At 66.2% G+C, this 17140-nt stretch overlaps 2 protein-coding genes across 4 annotated transcripts; one reads left to right on the top strand and one right to left on the bottom strand.

The window, feature by feature from the left end:
* Positions 1-15: 15 nt before the first annotated feature.
* DVL1 (dishevelled segment polarity protein 1) lies at positions 16-11495 on the top strand. 3 transcript variants are annotated; one of them, XM_078073928.1, is made up of 16 exons: positions 16-275; positions 4932-5001; positions 5132-5253; positions 5503-5606; positions 5847-5985; positions 6551-6644; positions 6734-6803; positions 6896-7035; positions 7115-7191; positions 7267-7334; positions 7485-7637; positions 8316-8447; positions 8527-8694; positions 8771-8977; positions 9640-9679; positions 10189-10328. In XM_078073928.1, the coding sequence occupies exons 1-15, from the start codon at positions 106-108 to the stop codon at positions 9648-9650; spliced, it is 1725 nt and encodes a 574-aa protein (XP_077930054.1). In that variant the 5' UTR covers positions 16-105; the 3' UTR covers positions 9651-9679; positions 10189-10328. The 3 variants fall into 3 exon arrangements, with proteins under 3 accessions (XP_077930054.1, XP_077930053.1, XP_035945565.1); XM_078073927.1 differs by lacking the exon at positions 9640-9679 and having other exon boundaries at positions 10189-11495; XM_036089672.2 differs by lacking the exon at positions 9640-9679 and having other exon boundaries at positions 7485-7562; positions 10189-11495.
* Positions 11489-17137, bottom strand: TAS1R3 (taste 1 receptor member 3). Its single transcript, XM_078073931.1, is given in 15 exon segments — positions 11489-12766; positions 12768-12986; positions 12988-13020; positions 13022-13199; positions 13202-13300; positions 13474-13594; positions 13731-13777; positions 13780-13933; positions 14044-14072; positions 14075-14260; positions 14263-14453; positions 14455-14635; positions 14638-14779; positions 14855-15155; positions 15276-17137. Coding segments are annotated over 15 exon segments (2469 nt in total). The 5' UTR covers positions 15461-17137; the 3' UTR covers positions 11489-12363.
* Positions 17138-17140: the final 3 nt, after the last annotated feature.

Consider the following 17140-nt stretch of genomic DNA (forward strand, 5'->3'; position numbering starts at 1 on the left):
GGGCGGGCGGGCGGGCGGGGCGCAGGCCGGCAGCGGGGAGGCGCCGGCGTCCGAGCCCCGGGCCGGGCCGGGAGCGCCGCGCAGGCCCCGCGCCGCCGCCGCGCCATGGCGGAGACCAAGATCATCTATCACATGGATGAAGAGGAGACGCCGTACCTGGTCAAGCTGCCCGTGGCGCCCGAGCGCGTCACGCTGGCCGACTTCAAGAATGTGCTCAGCAACCGGCCCGTGCACGCTTACAAATTCTTCTTCAAGTCCATGGACCAGGACTTCGGGTCAGTGGGCCGTGGGGGCCTGTGCGCGAGGACGGGTGTCCGCACCTGTCCGCGCCCGGGCAGGGTCTTGGGGAATCTTGGGACTGTCACCGGGGCAGTGCCTCCGCTCCCCGGGGGTGCTGTGCGTCCAACCTGGCTGTGCCCTGAGCTGGGGACGCATGGGGCCCTGGCTGCCTGTCCAGGAGCCTGAGAGCGCTGGACGGTGGGGAGGCGAGGGTCCTGGTTTCTCCACCCACTCTGGGCCTGGGCCTGTGTGGCAGAGTGTGTTTGACTTGCGGGTGGTCAAGGTCCGTGGCCAAGGGTGAACTGAAGTCCCACCTTGGCACTTGTCAGACTCAGGGTCCCACTGCCTCCCTTCTGTGGAGAGCAGGTGCTTATAGGGCTGACCTGGAAGGCTTGTGATTCATGGCGCCTGGAGTCAGAGGAGTGTCAGGGGGGAAGGTAAGGGATGGGGGCAGGGTCGTAGCCGCCTAGTGGGTCCACTGTAGTTAGTATGGGGGAAATGAGGTGATCTCAACGGGCACAGATTTGTCTGTTGGAGTCTGCAGAAGTTTTCAGAGGCTCAAGACAGCTTCTCTCTGGATCCCTCCTCCAGGGTCCTGAGGATAGGGCAGAGATCAAGGATCACTGGGGACTATGGGTTGTCACTCCACCTGCCCCTGCCTGAGGGTTGCTGTCTGTTGGGTCCCTATTCTTGTTGAGCCACATAGTACTTGGGTTCCTGGGAGCAGCCTGGGCCATCTGCTGACTCCAGCAGCCTCTGGGTCAGTGTCCCCATGTCCAGCCTTAGTGGTGGCTGTCTTGGCTGAGGGGACTTCCCGCCTGCACTGGGCAGGGCCTCTGGGACAGTGAGCTGGAGGCTGGCTGTCCGCTTGAAGCTCTGTCCGAGGCCTGACCCAGCACAGCCATGGGTAACTTGAGTCCCCAGCTCAGCAATGCTGTGGGGGGTGGTTACTCAGAGGCCTCATGGGCTGAGCAGGTGTGCCTGGCCGCCCTCAGGGAGTCTGTGTCCTTGTGTGTGACTGTGTCTCGGGACTTTGACATTGAGGCCATTTCCTGGATTCTCTGATTTGCATGGACCCTGGGCAGCCCCAGGTCAGGTCAAGCTGGGGCCATTCAGCAGTTCTCTGGGGGGCCTGAGGGAAGTTTGGACAATTAGACTTTCTTGTTCTCCACCACCACTAGGGAGAGGCAGAGAGGGAGCGTGTGTTCTCCGCAACCCTGGGTGGGCTGGGGAGCAGCCCGGCCCCACCATGAGAGGGGTACCCTCAGATCAGGGGCTGTGAGGACCACCCTGGTGAGCCTGGGCCTGCTGCCCCAACCTACCATCCCACTGCCAGGCCTTGAGTACCCCGAGCCTCCGTTCCTGGCCATAGTTGGCCACCTAGTAAGGGAAAGGGGAGTCTGAGGTGTGGCCACGGCCACCTGCTCTGGGCCGGGTCCCACTCCCATCTTTGGCCAAGTGGGTGGGGGGTCCCGTGCCTACCTCCCACTTTTCCCATGCAGGTCACGGCAAAGCTGGGGAAGGTCCCTGGGTCTATGGCGGGTTGGTGCGGTGGTGCCAGGCTTTGGCTTTGGTGAGCGGTGGTGCAGGGAGGAGTCTGGGCCCAGCTTTTAGACTGTGAGGCAGAGGTCGGAGTCCCTTGATATCAGGGCTGCCTTGCTGATTCCAGGCCTGGCTAGACTTGGCACTTAGCTCATCTGCCTGGCAGTGGCCCTGGTCCCTCCATCTCTGGGCCAGGAGTTCCGGTCTCTGAAGCCACCTGCCTGTGGGCCATGTGAGGGCTGCAGGGCAGGGGGTGGGGGCTGGGCCTGACCCAGCCTGCCTGGGTGAGTGCCCACTCTGCCCTTTGCAGCCGGTCTGTCTGGGGTCAGTGCCCCCAGTGGTGTTGGGAGAGTCTAGACAGGTACCTTTGGAGCTCGTGGCGGGGTGTAGATGGCTGGGACCCGCTTGCCCTGGAGCCTGCAGAGCTTCAGCCTGGGGGAGCTCTAGGGTCAGGAGGCGGGGGGGGGGGGGGAGAGGCAGCCAAAGGCATGGTGGGAGCTGAGGATCCCTGACTTGTGGGGGCACAAGGGGGGTCTCTTAGAGATCTCCCCTGTCATGTATGAGCTTGCTCTGCCATCGTCCTGCTTCGTGGAGGGGAGGTCTAGTGGGGGAACCCTGTGCCTCTGGGGACCCACTGGCAAGGGTTGCCCTGTGGCATGCTCTGGCCTCTGGGAGTCCTGGGGGTCCCCCTGTGGCTGTGCTTGGCTCTAAGGGCCCTGCTCTGAGCAGATTCCTTGCCAGGGCGAGTCTGCGGGGGCGGCGGGCGGGCGGGGCCGGAGAGCCACAAGTTTGAGGTTAACCGGGATCTCGCCAGGAATTCTGAGGTTGGGAGCATGATGCCAGTGGGGGTGCCCCTGGGTGGCCACCCCTCAGGGTCGGTGGAGACTGCTTCCGAGGTCTGCTCTTCCACCTGGTGAGGCCTGGCCCAGGAGGGAACCCCAGAACGGTTTGGAGGCATTTCCCCCAGGCTCCAGTGAGGCCTCCCCTGCCCTTGCCTGTAGCTCCCGGAGATTATGCTGGCCAGCGATGGGCTTCCTGAGGAGAGCACCTGCGCCCTTGTTCTGGAGGCGCTGGCGCCCCCTACCCTCCCCTCCTGGCTGTCTTGGCCTAGCTGGGTGGGGGTCTTGGTGCCCAGGCTTCAGATGGAGGGCAGGATGTCCTGTCGTGCTGGGTTGGGGGACTTGGGTTCCTCAGGCTGGGGGCGGGGCAGGGGAGCAGGGACTCTGGGCCCTGGGGGCTCATTTATGCAGGGGTAGGGGGCACAGAGGCTCGGGCAGCCCTGGGTGATTGGTCATCTGGAGGCGCTGGCCAGGTGGGCAGTCCAGCCCTGGGGGGGCCAGGTGGGCCCTGTGGTGTGAGGGCTGGGGAGCTCCTCTGCCTGCCTGGGGGTGAGTCAGAAAGGGCGGGGGCTTGGGAATGGCAGAGGAGGCTGGGCCACCCGGGCTGAGAAACAGGAATCGGGTCCCTCCCGAGTCTCGGTTGCTGCTTTCACTCAGAGACGTGCTCTCGCCTGCCGGGCCCCCAGGAGGGCTTGCTGCACGGCTGGCAGTCGGCTGCGGCTGGCAGGGCCCCAGGTGGTGCTGGGCCCCTCAGGTCTTCCCGTGGTGGCCCCTCTTGCGGGGACTTCAGCTGAGCGCCGGGCTGGGTCCCGGCCTCCCCGGGGAGTTCAGTTCTGTGGGGCTGTGATGCCTGCGTAAGTCAGGGCAGCAGACACGGGGGCTTCTCTTCCTGTTGGGTGCCCACCTCGCTGCCCCTGTGTGGCTGGCATGCCGGGGGTGTGTCTGAGGGGCTGCTGCAGGGTGCGGGCCACGTGCCCCCTCCTGCCCTGGCTGGCCCTGTCTTTTCTGTCCTCTGAGGCCTGGGTGGGGGGTGGTGGACCTGGGCCTTGCTCCCCTGGGGGAGTACGGGATGCCCGCTCTGTGGAGGCCTCCTGTTGCTGCCCAGGACTGGCAGAGTCCAGGCGTCCAGGCTCAACAGGTCACAAGGCTGCTTCCTGCCGGTTCTCCTGGCTCCTGTTTTTCTCCTGGGCCCGAGTCCCGGGTGTGGAAATCCCGCCGTGTTGGGCAGGGCTGGGCTCCCGCGGGGTAGGGCATCGGGGTGCCTCCTGCTGCAGGCCTGGCCCTGCCTGCCCTGATCCCTGGGCCTCAAGGGGGCCACAGTGTGGGGTGCGTCTGGGCCATAACCACTGCCCGCCCTGCCCCACGGCCCCTCCCCGGCGGCCCCTGCGAACCGTGCTGGCCGCTGTCCTCCTCAGGCCTTTGAATCGGACAGCTGACCCATCCCCCACCTGTGTCTGAGCACGGCATCGTCGGCTTCCCTCCCAGTTCGCGTTGCTTTGGCTCTCTGGGTCCTGCCTGGGTACCTTCCCCACCCCCAAACCGACCTAACTGGGGGCGGCACCAAGACGCCAGCCAGGGGCTGGATGCGGGGCGTGTGGCTGCTGGGGTTTGCTGGCCTCTGGGGCTGGGGCTTCTCCGTGGGCCCCGCAGCCCTGTGCCTGGCTGTCCTTTCAGGCCTTGAGTTGGGCCGTTGTAGAGAGTGGGGTCTGCTTCTGTCTCCTCGGCCAGGTGGACGGGGCAGGAGGGCAGTGGCCTGCCTTCCGTGTGCACGTACGGGTCTGCATGCAGTCCCATCTTAGTCTGCCTGTGTTCACGTGGTCTGATTGTCCTCACGTGTGTATCGAGGCCTGCTGTGAACCGGGCCCTGTTCTGGGTTGGGGCCAGGTTTGGGGGGTGGGGAGGTGGAGGGAAGAAGCCAGGCAGAGCCCTGCTGTCATGGATCCACACTCTGTGGGGCACGTAGACACAGAGCAAGGCAGGTACTTGCATTATAGGGTGTTACAGGAGGTGACCCTCTGCTGCTCGAGGGTCTGGAGTTTGGCCCTCCCTCTGACCTGGGCCCTGGAAGTGGTCTGCAGGAGGATGGCAAGGGTCCCCAGGAAGGGATTGCGCCAGGCAGGGGCATCCACACAGACGGATATCTGGGCATGTGGTTGGATGGCCTTGGCTGGCATGCACCCTGGACAAGAATATGGGGAGCTCTTCCCTCCAGGGCCCACCGGTGGGAGCCGTCCCTCGTGCAGGTGGTCTCACGGCACTGTCTGCCCACAGGGTGGTGAAGGAGGAGATCTCCGACGATAATGCCAAGCTGCCCTGCTTCAATGGTCGTGTGGTCTCCTGGGTGAGTCCATGGGGTGTTGGCAGAGGATGCTTGGCTAGGGTGGGGGCTGGGCTGGGCTGAACCCATGTGGGTGGGTGGGGGCTGGGCCTGCAGGCTGGCGGTGTCCCTGAGCCATTCCTGTCCTCTGCAGCTGGTCCTGGCCGAGGGCGCACACTCAGATGCAGGCTCTCAGAGCACTGATGGCCACACAGACCTGCCCCCACCTCTTGAAAGAACGGGCGGCATCGGGGACTCCCGGCCCCCCTCCTTCCAGTAAGGACTGTGTGTGGGGGGCTGAGCCTGGTGGTCCTGAGGGGCCTGCTGCCTACCAGGCCTGTTGGGGGAAGGGGCGACTAACCAGGGACCCGTGGTCAGTAGAAACTGGTCAGTGGAGGAGGGGCGGGCAGAGAGGCCCAGTCTGGGCAGGTGAGTGGGTGGGAGAGGAGGCAAGGAGCTGGGAGGGTGTCGCACGCAGTGTGGGTGGCCCAGCCTGCCCCAGCCCACCCCATCTTGTGGGCACAGCCCTAATGTAGCCAGCAGCCGCGACGGGATGGACAATGAGACTGGCACGGAGTCTTTGGTCAGCCACCGGCGGGAGCGAGCCCGACGCCGGAACCGCGAAGAGGGTAATGAGGCCGCACCCTAGACTTGCCCGGGCCCCATGGTGCACCCTATGACCCTGCCTACTCCCAGTTACTGCCCCCCCACCAATGGGGGTCCCAGAGTAGAGGTCCTAGGCCTGTCTGCCCAGGACCCCAGGGACCCCCCCAGCAGCCCCACAGTCACCTGGCCGGCTCCCAGGTCAGTTGGTGCTTGAGGCCACACAGGCGACCCCACAGCCAGCTCCCTTCTTGCTGTCCCCACAGCTGCCCGGACCAATGGGCACCCAAGGGGGGACCGGCGGCGAGACCTGGGGCTGCCCCCCGACAGTGCGTCCACCGTGCTGAGCAGCGAACTTGAGTCCAGTAGCTTCATTGACTCGGACGAGGATGACAACACAAGCCGGTGCGTGGGTGTGTGTGCGTGCAGATGCGTGTGCGCAGGTGTGACAGGTACGCGTGGGTGGGTGTGCCCCGAGGTATGTGCACAGGTGTGCGTGGACTCACATCCAGATGTGTGTACGAGTGTAACAGGTGTGCACGCACGTGCGCGTGGGCGTGCGTAGGAACAGATGTGCACGCCGTCACGTCACGTACGGGCGTGCAGGTGTGTGGGGGCTGTGAGTCCACGGGCGTGTGGACGTGGACGGGCGTGTGCACGCGTGCTGTGGAACAGGCGTGTGTGCACGCACGTGCTGGCCTCCTCGGTGTTCGTGTCTCCGTTTTGGCTGAGCACAGCTGCACGTAGCTGTGGGGTTCGCACGTGTCGTGTGCGTAGGGCCGTGTTCCGCCCGGAGCTGAGCCTTCTCCTGAGCCAGCTCTACCCCAGCTCTGTGTCCCACAGCACCCGACGCCCATCCTGTGCGCTCCCTGTCTTGTGTGTGTGTGTGTGGGGGGGTGGGGTGCCCTGCTCTCCACCCTGCCGCAGCCCTGCAGCCTCTGGCCTGGCCCCTGACCTTCATGCCCCCCAGACTGAGCAGCTCCACGGAGCAGAGCACGTCCTCCCGGCTCATCCGAAAACACAAGCGCCGGCGGCGGAAGCAGCGCATGCGGCAGGCGGACCGTGTAGGTGGTGTAGGGGGTAGCCAGGTGTGGGGTGGGGTCCGCCCCGGTGAAGCCCCTGCCTCCGTCCCCTCACTCGCGTCCCTCCGCAGGCTTCCTCCTTCAGCAGCATCACGGACTCCACCATGTCCCTGAACATCATCACCGTCACTCTCAACATGGGTGAGGCCTCACTGGGGTCCCCCGTGGGGTGCGGGGTCCCTGGGTGGGGTGCACCCCCACAGCAGGCACCTGCTCACCCCTCGCCCCTGCAGAGAGGCACCACTTCCTGGGCATCAGCATCGTGGGCCAGAGCAACGAGCGGGGGGACGGCGGCATCTACATCGGCTCCATCATGAAGGGCGGGGCCGTGGCGGCCGACGGGCGCATCGAGCCGGGCGACATGTTGCTGCAGGTGCGGGGCTATGGGGAGGGACTGGGGGGCCGAGGGGCCGGCACCCCTGCCCCGCCGCGCTGAACCCCTCGCCCCCCAGGTGAATGACGTCAACTTCGAGAACATGAGCAATGACGACGCGGTGCGGGTGCTGCGGGAGATCGTGTCCCAGACGGGGTGAGGCATGGCGGGTGGGCGGCATGGGGCGGGGCCCCATGGGGCCTCGCCCGTGTGACCTGCTGCACCCCACAGGCCCATCAGCCTCACGGTAGCCAAATGCTGGGACCCGACCCCCCGGAGCTACTTCACCGTCCCGAGGGGTGAGTGACCCTGCAGGGCTCCTGGGGGGGGGGGTTGAGGGCGCCCGCCCAGCCTGAAGGTCCTTTCCTCTGTGCCCCCGCGCTCCATCGTGCGCTACCATGCATCCGTCTGTTTGTCTGTCCATCCGTTACCACCCGGCGGCCACCCAGCTGACCCGGTGCGGCCCATCGACCCTGCCGCCTGGCTGTCCCACACGGCGGCGCTGACTGGAGCCCTGCCCCACTACGGTACGAGCCCCTGCTCCAGCGGCATCACGCGCACCAGCTCCTCCTCACTAACCAGCTCCGTGCCCGGCGCCCCACGTAAGTGGCAGCTCAGGAGAGCAGGGAACTGAGGCCCCAGGGCGAGGGGCCTGGCCGAAGTGCCCGCCCCGCACGGTCGCACTCGTGTGGCTGTGTGGCCAGCGCGCACACGTGGATGGACGCTGCTGACATGTGTGCGTCGGACCCAGCACCAACACACGTGTCTGCCCTCACGCACACCCTCCTTCCAGCCGGCTGTCTGTGTGCTGGGACTGAAAGTTGCCTAGACGGGCCAGGCCAGCCCTGGGGCCCCTTTCTCCTGGGGAGGAGAGGCAGTGCACGCGGGTGACCCCCACCCGGCTTTCCTGCGGCTAACACGACTAACAGCCCTGAGCTGGCGGACGGGGAGGGGGGAAGAGGCCTCTCCCCGTGGGGCTCAGGGTGGGGGTGGCCTCACCTGGGTTTGGGCCCAAGATCCTGATGAAGCATCTGCAGGGGTAGGGGACAAAGATTCAACCCCCCCCGACCCACCCCTGCTCCCCGCTGCTGTGAGGGTCCATCCTGTGGTGGGATTGGACCCTGCGGTCACCGGATGGCCTCACGGTCTGGGCTCCAGGACCACAGACCCGACCTGGAGCCTGGGCTCAGCTGGGCTGCCGCAGCGGGGCCTGCAGCCCATCCCAAGGCCTCCCCCTGCCCTCGGCTGCGCAGGGCTGAGGGGGGGGCTGTGCCTTACAGAGCTGGAGGAGGCACCTCTGACGGTGAAGAGCGACATGGGCGCCGTGGTGCGCGTCATGCAGCTGCCAGACTCGGGCCTGGAGATCCGTGACCGCATGTGGCTCAAGATCACCATCGCCAATGCCGTCATTGGTGAGGGGCCCGCCGGGCTGGCTCCGGGTGGGCGGGTGCGCCCCCCGGGCTCTGTGCCCTGATGCGTGCTCCGGGCCAGGGGCGGACGTGGTGGACTGGCTGTACACACACGTGGAGGGCTTCAAGGAAAGGCGCGAGGCTCGCAAGTACGCCAGCAGCATGCTGAAGCGCGGCTTCTTGCGGCACACGGTCAACAAGATCACCTTCTCGGAGCAGTGCTACTACGTCTTCGGGGACCTGTGCAGCAGTGAGTGGGGGCTGGGGGGCGGGGATCCCCAGAGGGCCTGCCCACACTGCCCTCACCCACCCTCCCCTCCCACCAGATCTCGCAGCCCTGAACCTCAACAGCGGCTCCAGTGGGGCCTCGGATCAGGACACGCTGGCCCCACTGCCTCATCCGGCCGCCCCCTGGCCCCTGGGTCAGGGCTACCCCTACCAGTACCCGGGCCCCCCGCCCTGCTTCCCACCTGCATACCAGGACCCTGGCTTCAGCTATGGCAGCGGCAGTGCTGGGAGTCAGCAGAGTGAAGGTGAGAGCCTGCTGGGCGCCCAGCTCCCCGCTGTCCCCGCCGCCTGGCTCTGCCCTGTGTGCCCACCCCCTCTGCCCCACGCGCTCCTCCCTGCTCTGTGTCGAGGCCCTGGGTGAGCTCCTTCTGGAAGGGGTGAGTGGTTCAGGGGGATGGGGAGAGCCCTGCAGACTTCGGGGTGTGTGTGTGTGTGTTGGGGGGTGCTGGTGTTCCCGGTGCAGCGGAAGCAAAAGGCCAGGAGATGGCAGAGAGGCCCCAGGCCACGGTGGAGGACAGACACTGCCCCCAGCACCTGCAGCCCGGCCGGGAGCTGGAGGTGGACAGTCCCACAGACAGCTGTGGACCCACCCTGGGATGTGTGGAGAGCTGAGCCGGAGGATCGAGGGGCGTCCCTGAGGAGGGGACTTGGAGGACTGGCCTGAGGCTGTCAGTGTCACTGAGGCCAGGGGGCCGAGGTCAGGCAGCTAGCCCAGTGAACCCAGACAGGGATGGGAGAGAGAGGAGAGCAGGTCAGAGGGCAGCGGTGCCCCAGGGGAAGCTGTTGCTGGGCGCCTGTGGACCCTGGACAGGCCCAGCTGGTGGCCGCGTGCGCCGTAGGTGGGAATGGGTGTCCGGGCCGGGCCTGCTGTGTAACTCGTGCTATCCCTTGCTTTGTGCTGAGCAAGCCTTAGACTGAAGGACTAGCGGAGTGGACCCTCCGGGCCGGTAAGCCAGGGTCCTGCCCGGCGTCCCTCTCGGCATGTTCCCAGCCAGCTGGCCTTCTCAGGCTCCCCGCTCTTCCTGGGAGCCCAGGACGGGGGCTGAGCTGAGTAGCTGGCCAGGGCCTTGGGGCTGGACGGAAGGTGGGTCTTGGGGGTGGGGGGGATGCCCAGGATGGCCGACGGGAGCACCGGGCACACAGGGCCTCACTTGTGCGTCAGGCTCTCAGCTGCAAGATCAGGCATTGGGGTGAGATGGGGGGCACTGAGCTGGCCCCAGAGTGTCCCTGCCTGCCTGCCACTGCCCGCCCCCGCCCCCCGGCCTGCTGCAGCTGTTCTCGCTTCTCGGAGTGGGGCCAGCCCTGCTCTCCTGTCTGCATGGCTGCCCCCCCCCACACCCGCCCTGCTTGAGACTACCAGGTTCTGCCCCTGGTTGCCCTGGCAATGGCTGGTCGTCCTGGAAGTGACGTGGCCTGACACTGACCATCTCATTCCTCTCCCTGTCCTTGACTCCAGGAAGCAAAAGCAGTGGGTCCACCCAGAGCGCCGGCGGGAGCAGCCGGCGGGCACTGGGCCGTGAGAAGGAGCGCCGGGCGGCTGGAGCCGGGGGCAGCGGCAGCGAGTCAGACCACACGGCGCCGGGCGGGGTTGGGGGCAGCGGCTGTCGGGATCGTCCAGCTAGTCAGCTCAGCCGGGGCTCGGTGGCCGCCCCGGGGCTCCCCCCATCGTATCCCTTAGCAAAGGCGTACTCGGTGGGGGGGGGCCCGCCGGGGGGGCCGCCCGTCCGGGAGCTGGCCGCTGTCCCCCCAGAGCTGACAGGCAGCCGCCAGTCCTTCCAGAAGGCCATGGGGAACCCCTGTGAGTTTTTCGTTGACATCATGTGACTGAGGAGAGAGTGCCTTCAGCTCGGCCCCACAGTGGGAGAGCCGGTGGTCCTACCCGCTCCTGCAGGAGGGCACCGCCTCTGGGGCTTCTGTGGGCTTGCCTTACTGGTGGCTGTCCTGGGTCAAGCGAGCCTGTGCTTGCCTGCACACGAGGGGTCGTGTCGGGGCACGGGCCTGGATGGAGAGCGGGAGCGGGCTGGGCGAGGAGCTGAGGGCAGCCCAGGCCACCGTGGTCTCAGTTTGGCAGTCCGTCCATTCCTGTCCGGAGCAGCTTGTGTCCGTGCAGACCCTGTGCCCTTGGGGTGTGCCTCAGGGACCCCCACGTGCCTACAGAGCTGTGCACAGGGCCCCAGACTAAGCTGAGAAGAGGCTGCTGGGCCTGGGCCCCCTGTTGGCCCAAGTCATAGGCCCCACCACTCTTGCCTGGGCTGGGTTGGCCCTTCCCGAAGGGGGAATCGGAGCCCCCAGGCCCCTCTGTGGACGTCCGGGGTAGGGATCTAATTTATTTATTTATTGCCTGGCCTTGTGTGCTCTGGGGGAGGTGGTGGCCAGGTCAGCTGCCCCCCACCCCCCACCGGGTCTCAGACTTAATGCAGGGACACAGGTCCTGTCGGAAAGTGGGAAGGGTTGGTGAGGGGAAGATGGGAGGGGACGTGCTTCAGCTGGTGGTGGTGGGGATGTGACAAGGGGCAAGGGGCCCGGGTGCACACAGCTGCTGCAGGGGCAGGGTGTGGGGAAGAGGGGGTAGCCAGCCCACCCCTCCTTGCTGTCCTCGGGTGACTGCCCACCCACTCACGCCGCTTCCTTCCTGGCGTCTCTGGCCTGCACACATCTGCGCTGTAGATATGTATCAAGTCGGAGTGTCCGTCCAGATAGTTAATAGAGCTGCTTCTGTGTAAATGCTATTTTAAAGACTAAAAAGCATTTAATTTTATGGGACTGATGTGTGGCCTGTGTCTCTTCTCTTCTGCCGGGTACCTTAGAAGGCTGGGGTGCGGCTGTCCTCTGGGTCCCTGGTCAGCGCCAGGCTCTGTCCCCCGTGCTGGTTGCCGGCGGGGTCCTTGGCGGCTGGTCCTCTGTCCGTGGTGCTAGCTCCTGGCTCCAGGGGTCTTGGCTGTGGATGCTGGCCTTGGTGCTGACCCCCAGGACTCTGTCCACGGTGCTGGTGGCCATCTGACCCCATTTTACGCGCTCGGGCCCGGCCACGGAGAGAGGAGGAGGTTGGGTGTGCGCCCCATCCCCCCTCCCCCCCCCCGCAAGGAGGCCTGTGCTCTGCTCATCATTCCCGTCCCACTCGGGCCCACGATCAGTCACATGTCCCTGCAAAGGGGTCAGAACAGCTCCCATCACCCACCAACCTCCCTTCCCTGTGATGCTTGGATGGGGTGCGGGCTGGAGGCTCCAGGCTGGGCCTGGCCAGGCAAGTAATGCCCAGCTTGGACTTCAAGTGATCTGACTGGGGGCTTTCCTGAGCTCTCGGCAGGAGCTACAGGAGCCCCAAGGAACCTTTTTATGGGCCTCTTTCTGGAACAGTGGGGCTGGATCACCTGGGTTGGCCCTGGCCAAGGCTTGGCTAGGACAGATACAGAGCTGCTCTCAGGCCCCAGGTGGGTGTGAGGCCCTTCGTGAATGCTGCAGGCCTGAGGATCACTGTGGTGTCAAGGTCAGCAGTCAGCCTGCAGTCAGGATCCACAGCTGGGGTGGTCTCAGCAGCTGGGGTACAGTCTGGGGGTTGCTTCATAGGAACTTGGTTTGGGGGAATCTCAACTAAGTCTGGGTTCACTGGGTGAGGTCACTGGGTCAGGGGTCACTTGTTTTTGCCCCGAGTCTCCTTCCCCCCGGTACCACTGCTGCCCCGCCCTCCAGCATCATCTCCCAGGAAGAACTCAGGGGTGTTGAGCTCCAGCCGCCGCAACAGCAGGTAGCACTTGGGCAGGTGGAAGGTGGCCAGGATGCCCAGGGCGCAGAGGAGGATGGCGCCCATCTGCACAGTGGGCTGGTGGGCCACGTGCACATTTGCAAAGAGGGGCACAAAGGAGATCCAGGTGACGAAGTAGGCCAGCATGGCAAAAGTGAGGCCGCGGGCGCCGTTGCAGTGGTCTGGCCGGCTCTGCACCAAGAAAGTGCCCAGGAAGCAGAGGAGGGCCAGCGTGGCATTGGCATGCGCCAGGCCAAAGCTGATCCAGGAGCGCACGCGGCATGCACCAGCGCCGTGTGGGCAGCACCCACCAGTCCGTCACCACCTCCGGCGGGAAGACCGCCAGGTACCAGGTACACAGTGCCGCTTCCGCCAGCAGAGCGAGCAGCACCACCAGCCAGGCCCGGGGCCCCTGCAGGCAGCCACGCAGCTGCTCTGCCCAGCTGGGTGGCAGCTCCGAACCCACAAATATCTGGGCCACCTGCAGGAAGAGTGTGCTCAGGCAGCCAGCGAGGAAGGTGGAGCAGGGGCTGCTAGGACAGGCAGCTGGCCGGGGAACAGGAGGACGCTGAGGCAGACGAGGCCCAGGCAGGCCAGGCCAAAGCAGGCCCGTGGCCCGCCTGAGGCCTGAACCAGCGGGCTGTCCCAGTACCAGATGAAGAGCCCCAGGGCCGCCAGCGCCAGGCCCAGCGCCAGACCCAGCAGTATAAGCAGTACCAGCACGCTGGCTCCCCCCACGCCAGGATCGTGGGCCTGCGGGGGAAGCAGCGTGTGCTCCGGTCTGGGGATCACTGGTCCTGGTCACACTGGGTGCAGAGGAGGTCATCTATGGTGTGGGAGCAAAGAGGGGACCCTGGGGGGGGGGCACGGGCTCCTCGGCCTCACTGCCCCCCACTTGCTCTGGCCTCAGAGTTGGCCTTGGAGCCGGGACACGAGGCCCCGTGGGTCTCTGCCCGCCCCCCCGTCCTCAACTTGTGCAGGCCTGGGAGAGGGGCTCACCTGGGCTGCGCTGGTAGCTGCCAGCCTTGCAGCCCACGCAGTCGTAACAGCAGGAGTGGAAGCCCTTCACTCGGCACACCTGGCCCTCCCGGCACTGCCGGGAGCCCTGGGACACGGGTGCCTGGCACGGGGCCTTGGGGCTCAGGTTGTGCTCAGCCGGGTGCACTGCCCAGACCTGGGGATGGTCCCCCCCGCAGCCCCTGCCCCGGCAGAACCAGAACTTGTTCGTGGCCGGGGGGAGCACAGCTGGGGCTCACCTGGTCCCCAGCCGTGTGCCAGGACAGCTGGGACTGCCAGAGCTCCAGCGGCCATCGAAGGCTCCTACAGTGTGCAGCTTGGGCGTCGGGTCCTGCCACACCCACAGTTTCAGGTCATAGTCCATGTTCACGTTCCCGCTGGTATCGAACCACAGCTCCAGGCCGCGAGCGCGGAAGCTCGTGTTGTACATGTTCTCCAGGAGCTGGTGGGTGGGTTGGAGCCAGTCGGGGGCGCTGGGCCAGTAGCTGCCTCCAGCGCACACTCCCCGCTGAAGCTCCTTCTCGGGAGTGCCGGGGGGCTCCCCGCCCTCACCTGCCAGGGCTGCACAGGCTCCTGCGGGGGCAGCCTGAGGCATTGCAGAGCAGCGTGTTGTGGGGGGCCTGGGCCACGGCGTACACGGCCGCGTGGGCAGCGAAGGTCTGGTGGTGCAGCAGCCCCGCAGATATGTTCTCCAGCGTGATGTGGTCACACTGGGGGCAGCGTGGCCCCACCACGTGCTCCTCCAGGCCCGGCTGTTCAGCGTCCAGGAGGCGCAGAAGGCGGGGTCGGCAGCCAGGGCCAGGCGGGTCCACACGTAGGATGGGGACTCGGGCATCGGGGCGCCCTGCTGTAGGAAGCCGAGCACGGTGCCCACCTCAGCCATGCCGGGCAGTGTCATGACCAGGTCCGAGGTCAGCCAGGCCTCACTGGCCACCCACACCTTGGGCGAGAGCCTGTAGCTGGAGGGTGCGGGCGGCATGGGCAGAGAACAGCACCACCACCCGCACTCTGCTCTGGCTCACCTGGTGCAGCAGGTCCTGGACGGTGCCCAGCCGCAGGCTGCCCGCGTGCGCAGTGCAGATGCCCCTGGCGCTGGCCAGGCTGGAGAAGAGGCTCAGGCCCTGCCGGCCGTCCTCATCACTGCCACGGCGGCCACCCAGTTCCAGCCGAGCTCCTGCAGCAGCTCCACCGTCACCACTGCCTGCACGCGGTCGCTGGGCACCGTGCGGAAGAAGGACGGGAAGATCTCCCGGTTGCTCAGCCGGTCAGTGCTGGCACCGTAGCTGACCTGCAGTGACCGGGAGGCAGCTCCTGATGCGGGGCTCCTGCGGGCAGGGCCAGTGGGGGTGGGTGGGGGGCGCACCTGCGGCCTGAGGAAGAAGCTGAAGAACTTGCCGGGGACGAGGGCGCGCTCGGGTGAGTGGGGTCCGGTGACAGCCAGCACACGGGGCTGGTACTGCGTGTAATTGCAGTGGGCGGCAACGTCGCAGCTGCCCGCTCTGGCCATGAACATGAGGCTGGGCTCCATGGCCACCACGGGCTCTGAACACGTGCCAAAGGGGTCGTAGCCCAGGTGCAGCCCCGGCAGCAGGGCAGACCCGTTGTTGATCTCCTCCACAGCCATCTTCATGGCCAGCGCCCAGAGCAGGCCAAGGGACGAGAACCTGGGGCCACACAGGGCTGCGGGTGCCGACACCTCGTCCCCACTCAGGAGCACCGCGGACCTGAGCCACCTCCACCCTCGTCACCCCTCACTCCCCACCTGGTGCACACGGCATTCCTACCTGGTGCACACGGTGGCGCTGGGTTGAGTCCTGTCGCCGAGACCTGCATCCTCGGCCGTGCCCAGGGGGAAGAGCCCGCCCAGCACATAGTCCCCTTGCATCCTGAGCTGCTGGGATAAGCACAGTGGGGTGCCTGCTCCGAGGCCCGAGAGAGCCATGAGGCCCGGGAGAGTCAGGCCTGGCATGGCAGGTGGCAGCTTCCAGCAGGGATGGCAAATGAGAGAACCGGGGGGGGGGGCCCTGATATGATGACTTGGGTCAGGGGAGGGCAGAGGATTTGCTTAGCAAAATCCTCACCTGTCCTCATCTGCCAAGCCCAGGGGCCCCTGGGGACACCCTTGCTTTCCTGGGCCCTGTAGGTTTGTGCTCCTTGGACTCTTTTATCCTGATGTCACCCACCCACAGGCTCTCTGGCTGAGTGACCTGGGCAGGCGGGCTCTGAGCAACCACTGACCATGATCTTGTTACCTGCCTGTGCCCAAGCCCCTTTGCACCCACCCCATTCCTGGAAAGGAGGAGGGACACTCAGGACTTCTCCGCCAGAGGGCCCTGGGGTCTCTAGCTGCCTGGGGGAGGTGCCAGCGCCCCGAGGAGTAGGTACAGAAACACCTCTTCCAGCCCTGGGGAGGACTCTTAGTAGCCGGGGGTGAGGGGTGAGGGGTGGGCCGCAGGGGTGGCTCCACCTGCAGGCTCGGGGGGCAGACCAGCCAAGAGGACAGCGGCCAGCCAGCCCGCCTGCTCTCCATCCTGTGGCTGGGGTGGGGAGGGCCCCAGGGTGGGGGCTGTGGCCTCCCAGCTTGTCTGAGAACAGGGCTGGGCTGTTGCCTAGAAACTTCAGGGACCCTGAGGCTGGTTCTGCCCACACCCTGCCTGGGCTCTTGACCCAGCAGGTGCCTCCCTCTGGGGACAGAGGGCACAGCTGGGCGCGCAGGGAGGAAAGGCTACAACCAAATGGGCCTCTGAAGCTGGGTCAGCACCAGGTGTGTGCGGGCGAGCCCCGAAAGATGTGCCAGCAGCAGTTCCTACTTAGCCTCTGGGTGCCCCGGGGACCTGACACGGGGCTCAGGTGTGGGGGTGCCCAGTAGGCACCCAGAGGAACTGGGGGAGGCTACCGATGCCCCTGGAGGGGAGTAGGAGGTCTGGGTGGTCTTAACGCTGGCAGATGTTTATAGGAGGTGGTCTGGGATCTGATCTCTGCCGCCTGTGGGGAGGGACCAAGCTGCGTGGCACGCTCGGGGCACGCACATACGTGTGCAGCACACACACTCGACACGCTGCACCTGCACACACCACACACACGCAGGACACCTATGCCGCGGGGCCCTGTACGTCTGCGTGCACCTGGGCGCACACGTGTGCGGCCCTCACGGTCATCTCCAGCCGCAGGATGGACGGCAGGCGGGCTGGCTGCGGCCCCTGCGGGACCGGGCGAAGCGGCAGGCCTGGAGGCGGCGGAGGGGACCTGGCATTGGACACTGCTATTTGGGTCTGACATTGGGGTGTCCAAGAGCACGCTGCCTGACACGTACCCTCCTTCTGTCCCAACCACTGCTGTGGCTGAGCAGCTCCCCTGCACAGGCTCTGTAGGTCGTTCTCCTCCCTACAGCCTGTGTGCTTGGCCTCAGACCTGCCCTTCCAACCCAGCCCCTTGGGTGACTCTGTCTTCTCACCTACAATGTGGGGATAATGACATGGACCTTGGTGGGGGTTCAGGGGACCAAGCTAAAGGCCACACAAGCACACACAGGCAGCATCCCCCTGCCTCATGCTGGCTGGGACAGGCCACCCGCCCCGTGGGTGACACTGCCCTGTGAGCCTGGCAGTAGGGCCTCAGCCCCATGGGGTCACGCCCCTCCTCCCTCCAG

Source organism: Halichoerus grypus, chromosome 5, assembly GCF_964656455.1.
Source record: "Halichoerus grypus chromosome 5, mHalGry1.hap1.1, whole genome shotgun sequence".
Classification (NCBI taxonomy): Eukaryota; Metazoa; Chordata; class Mammalia; order Carnivora; family Phocidae; genus Halichoerus; species Halichoerus grypus.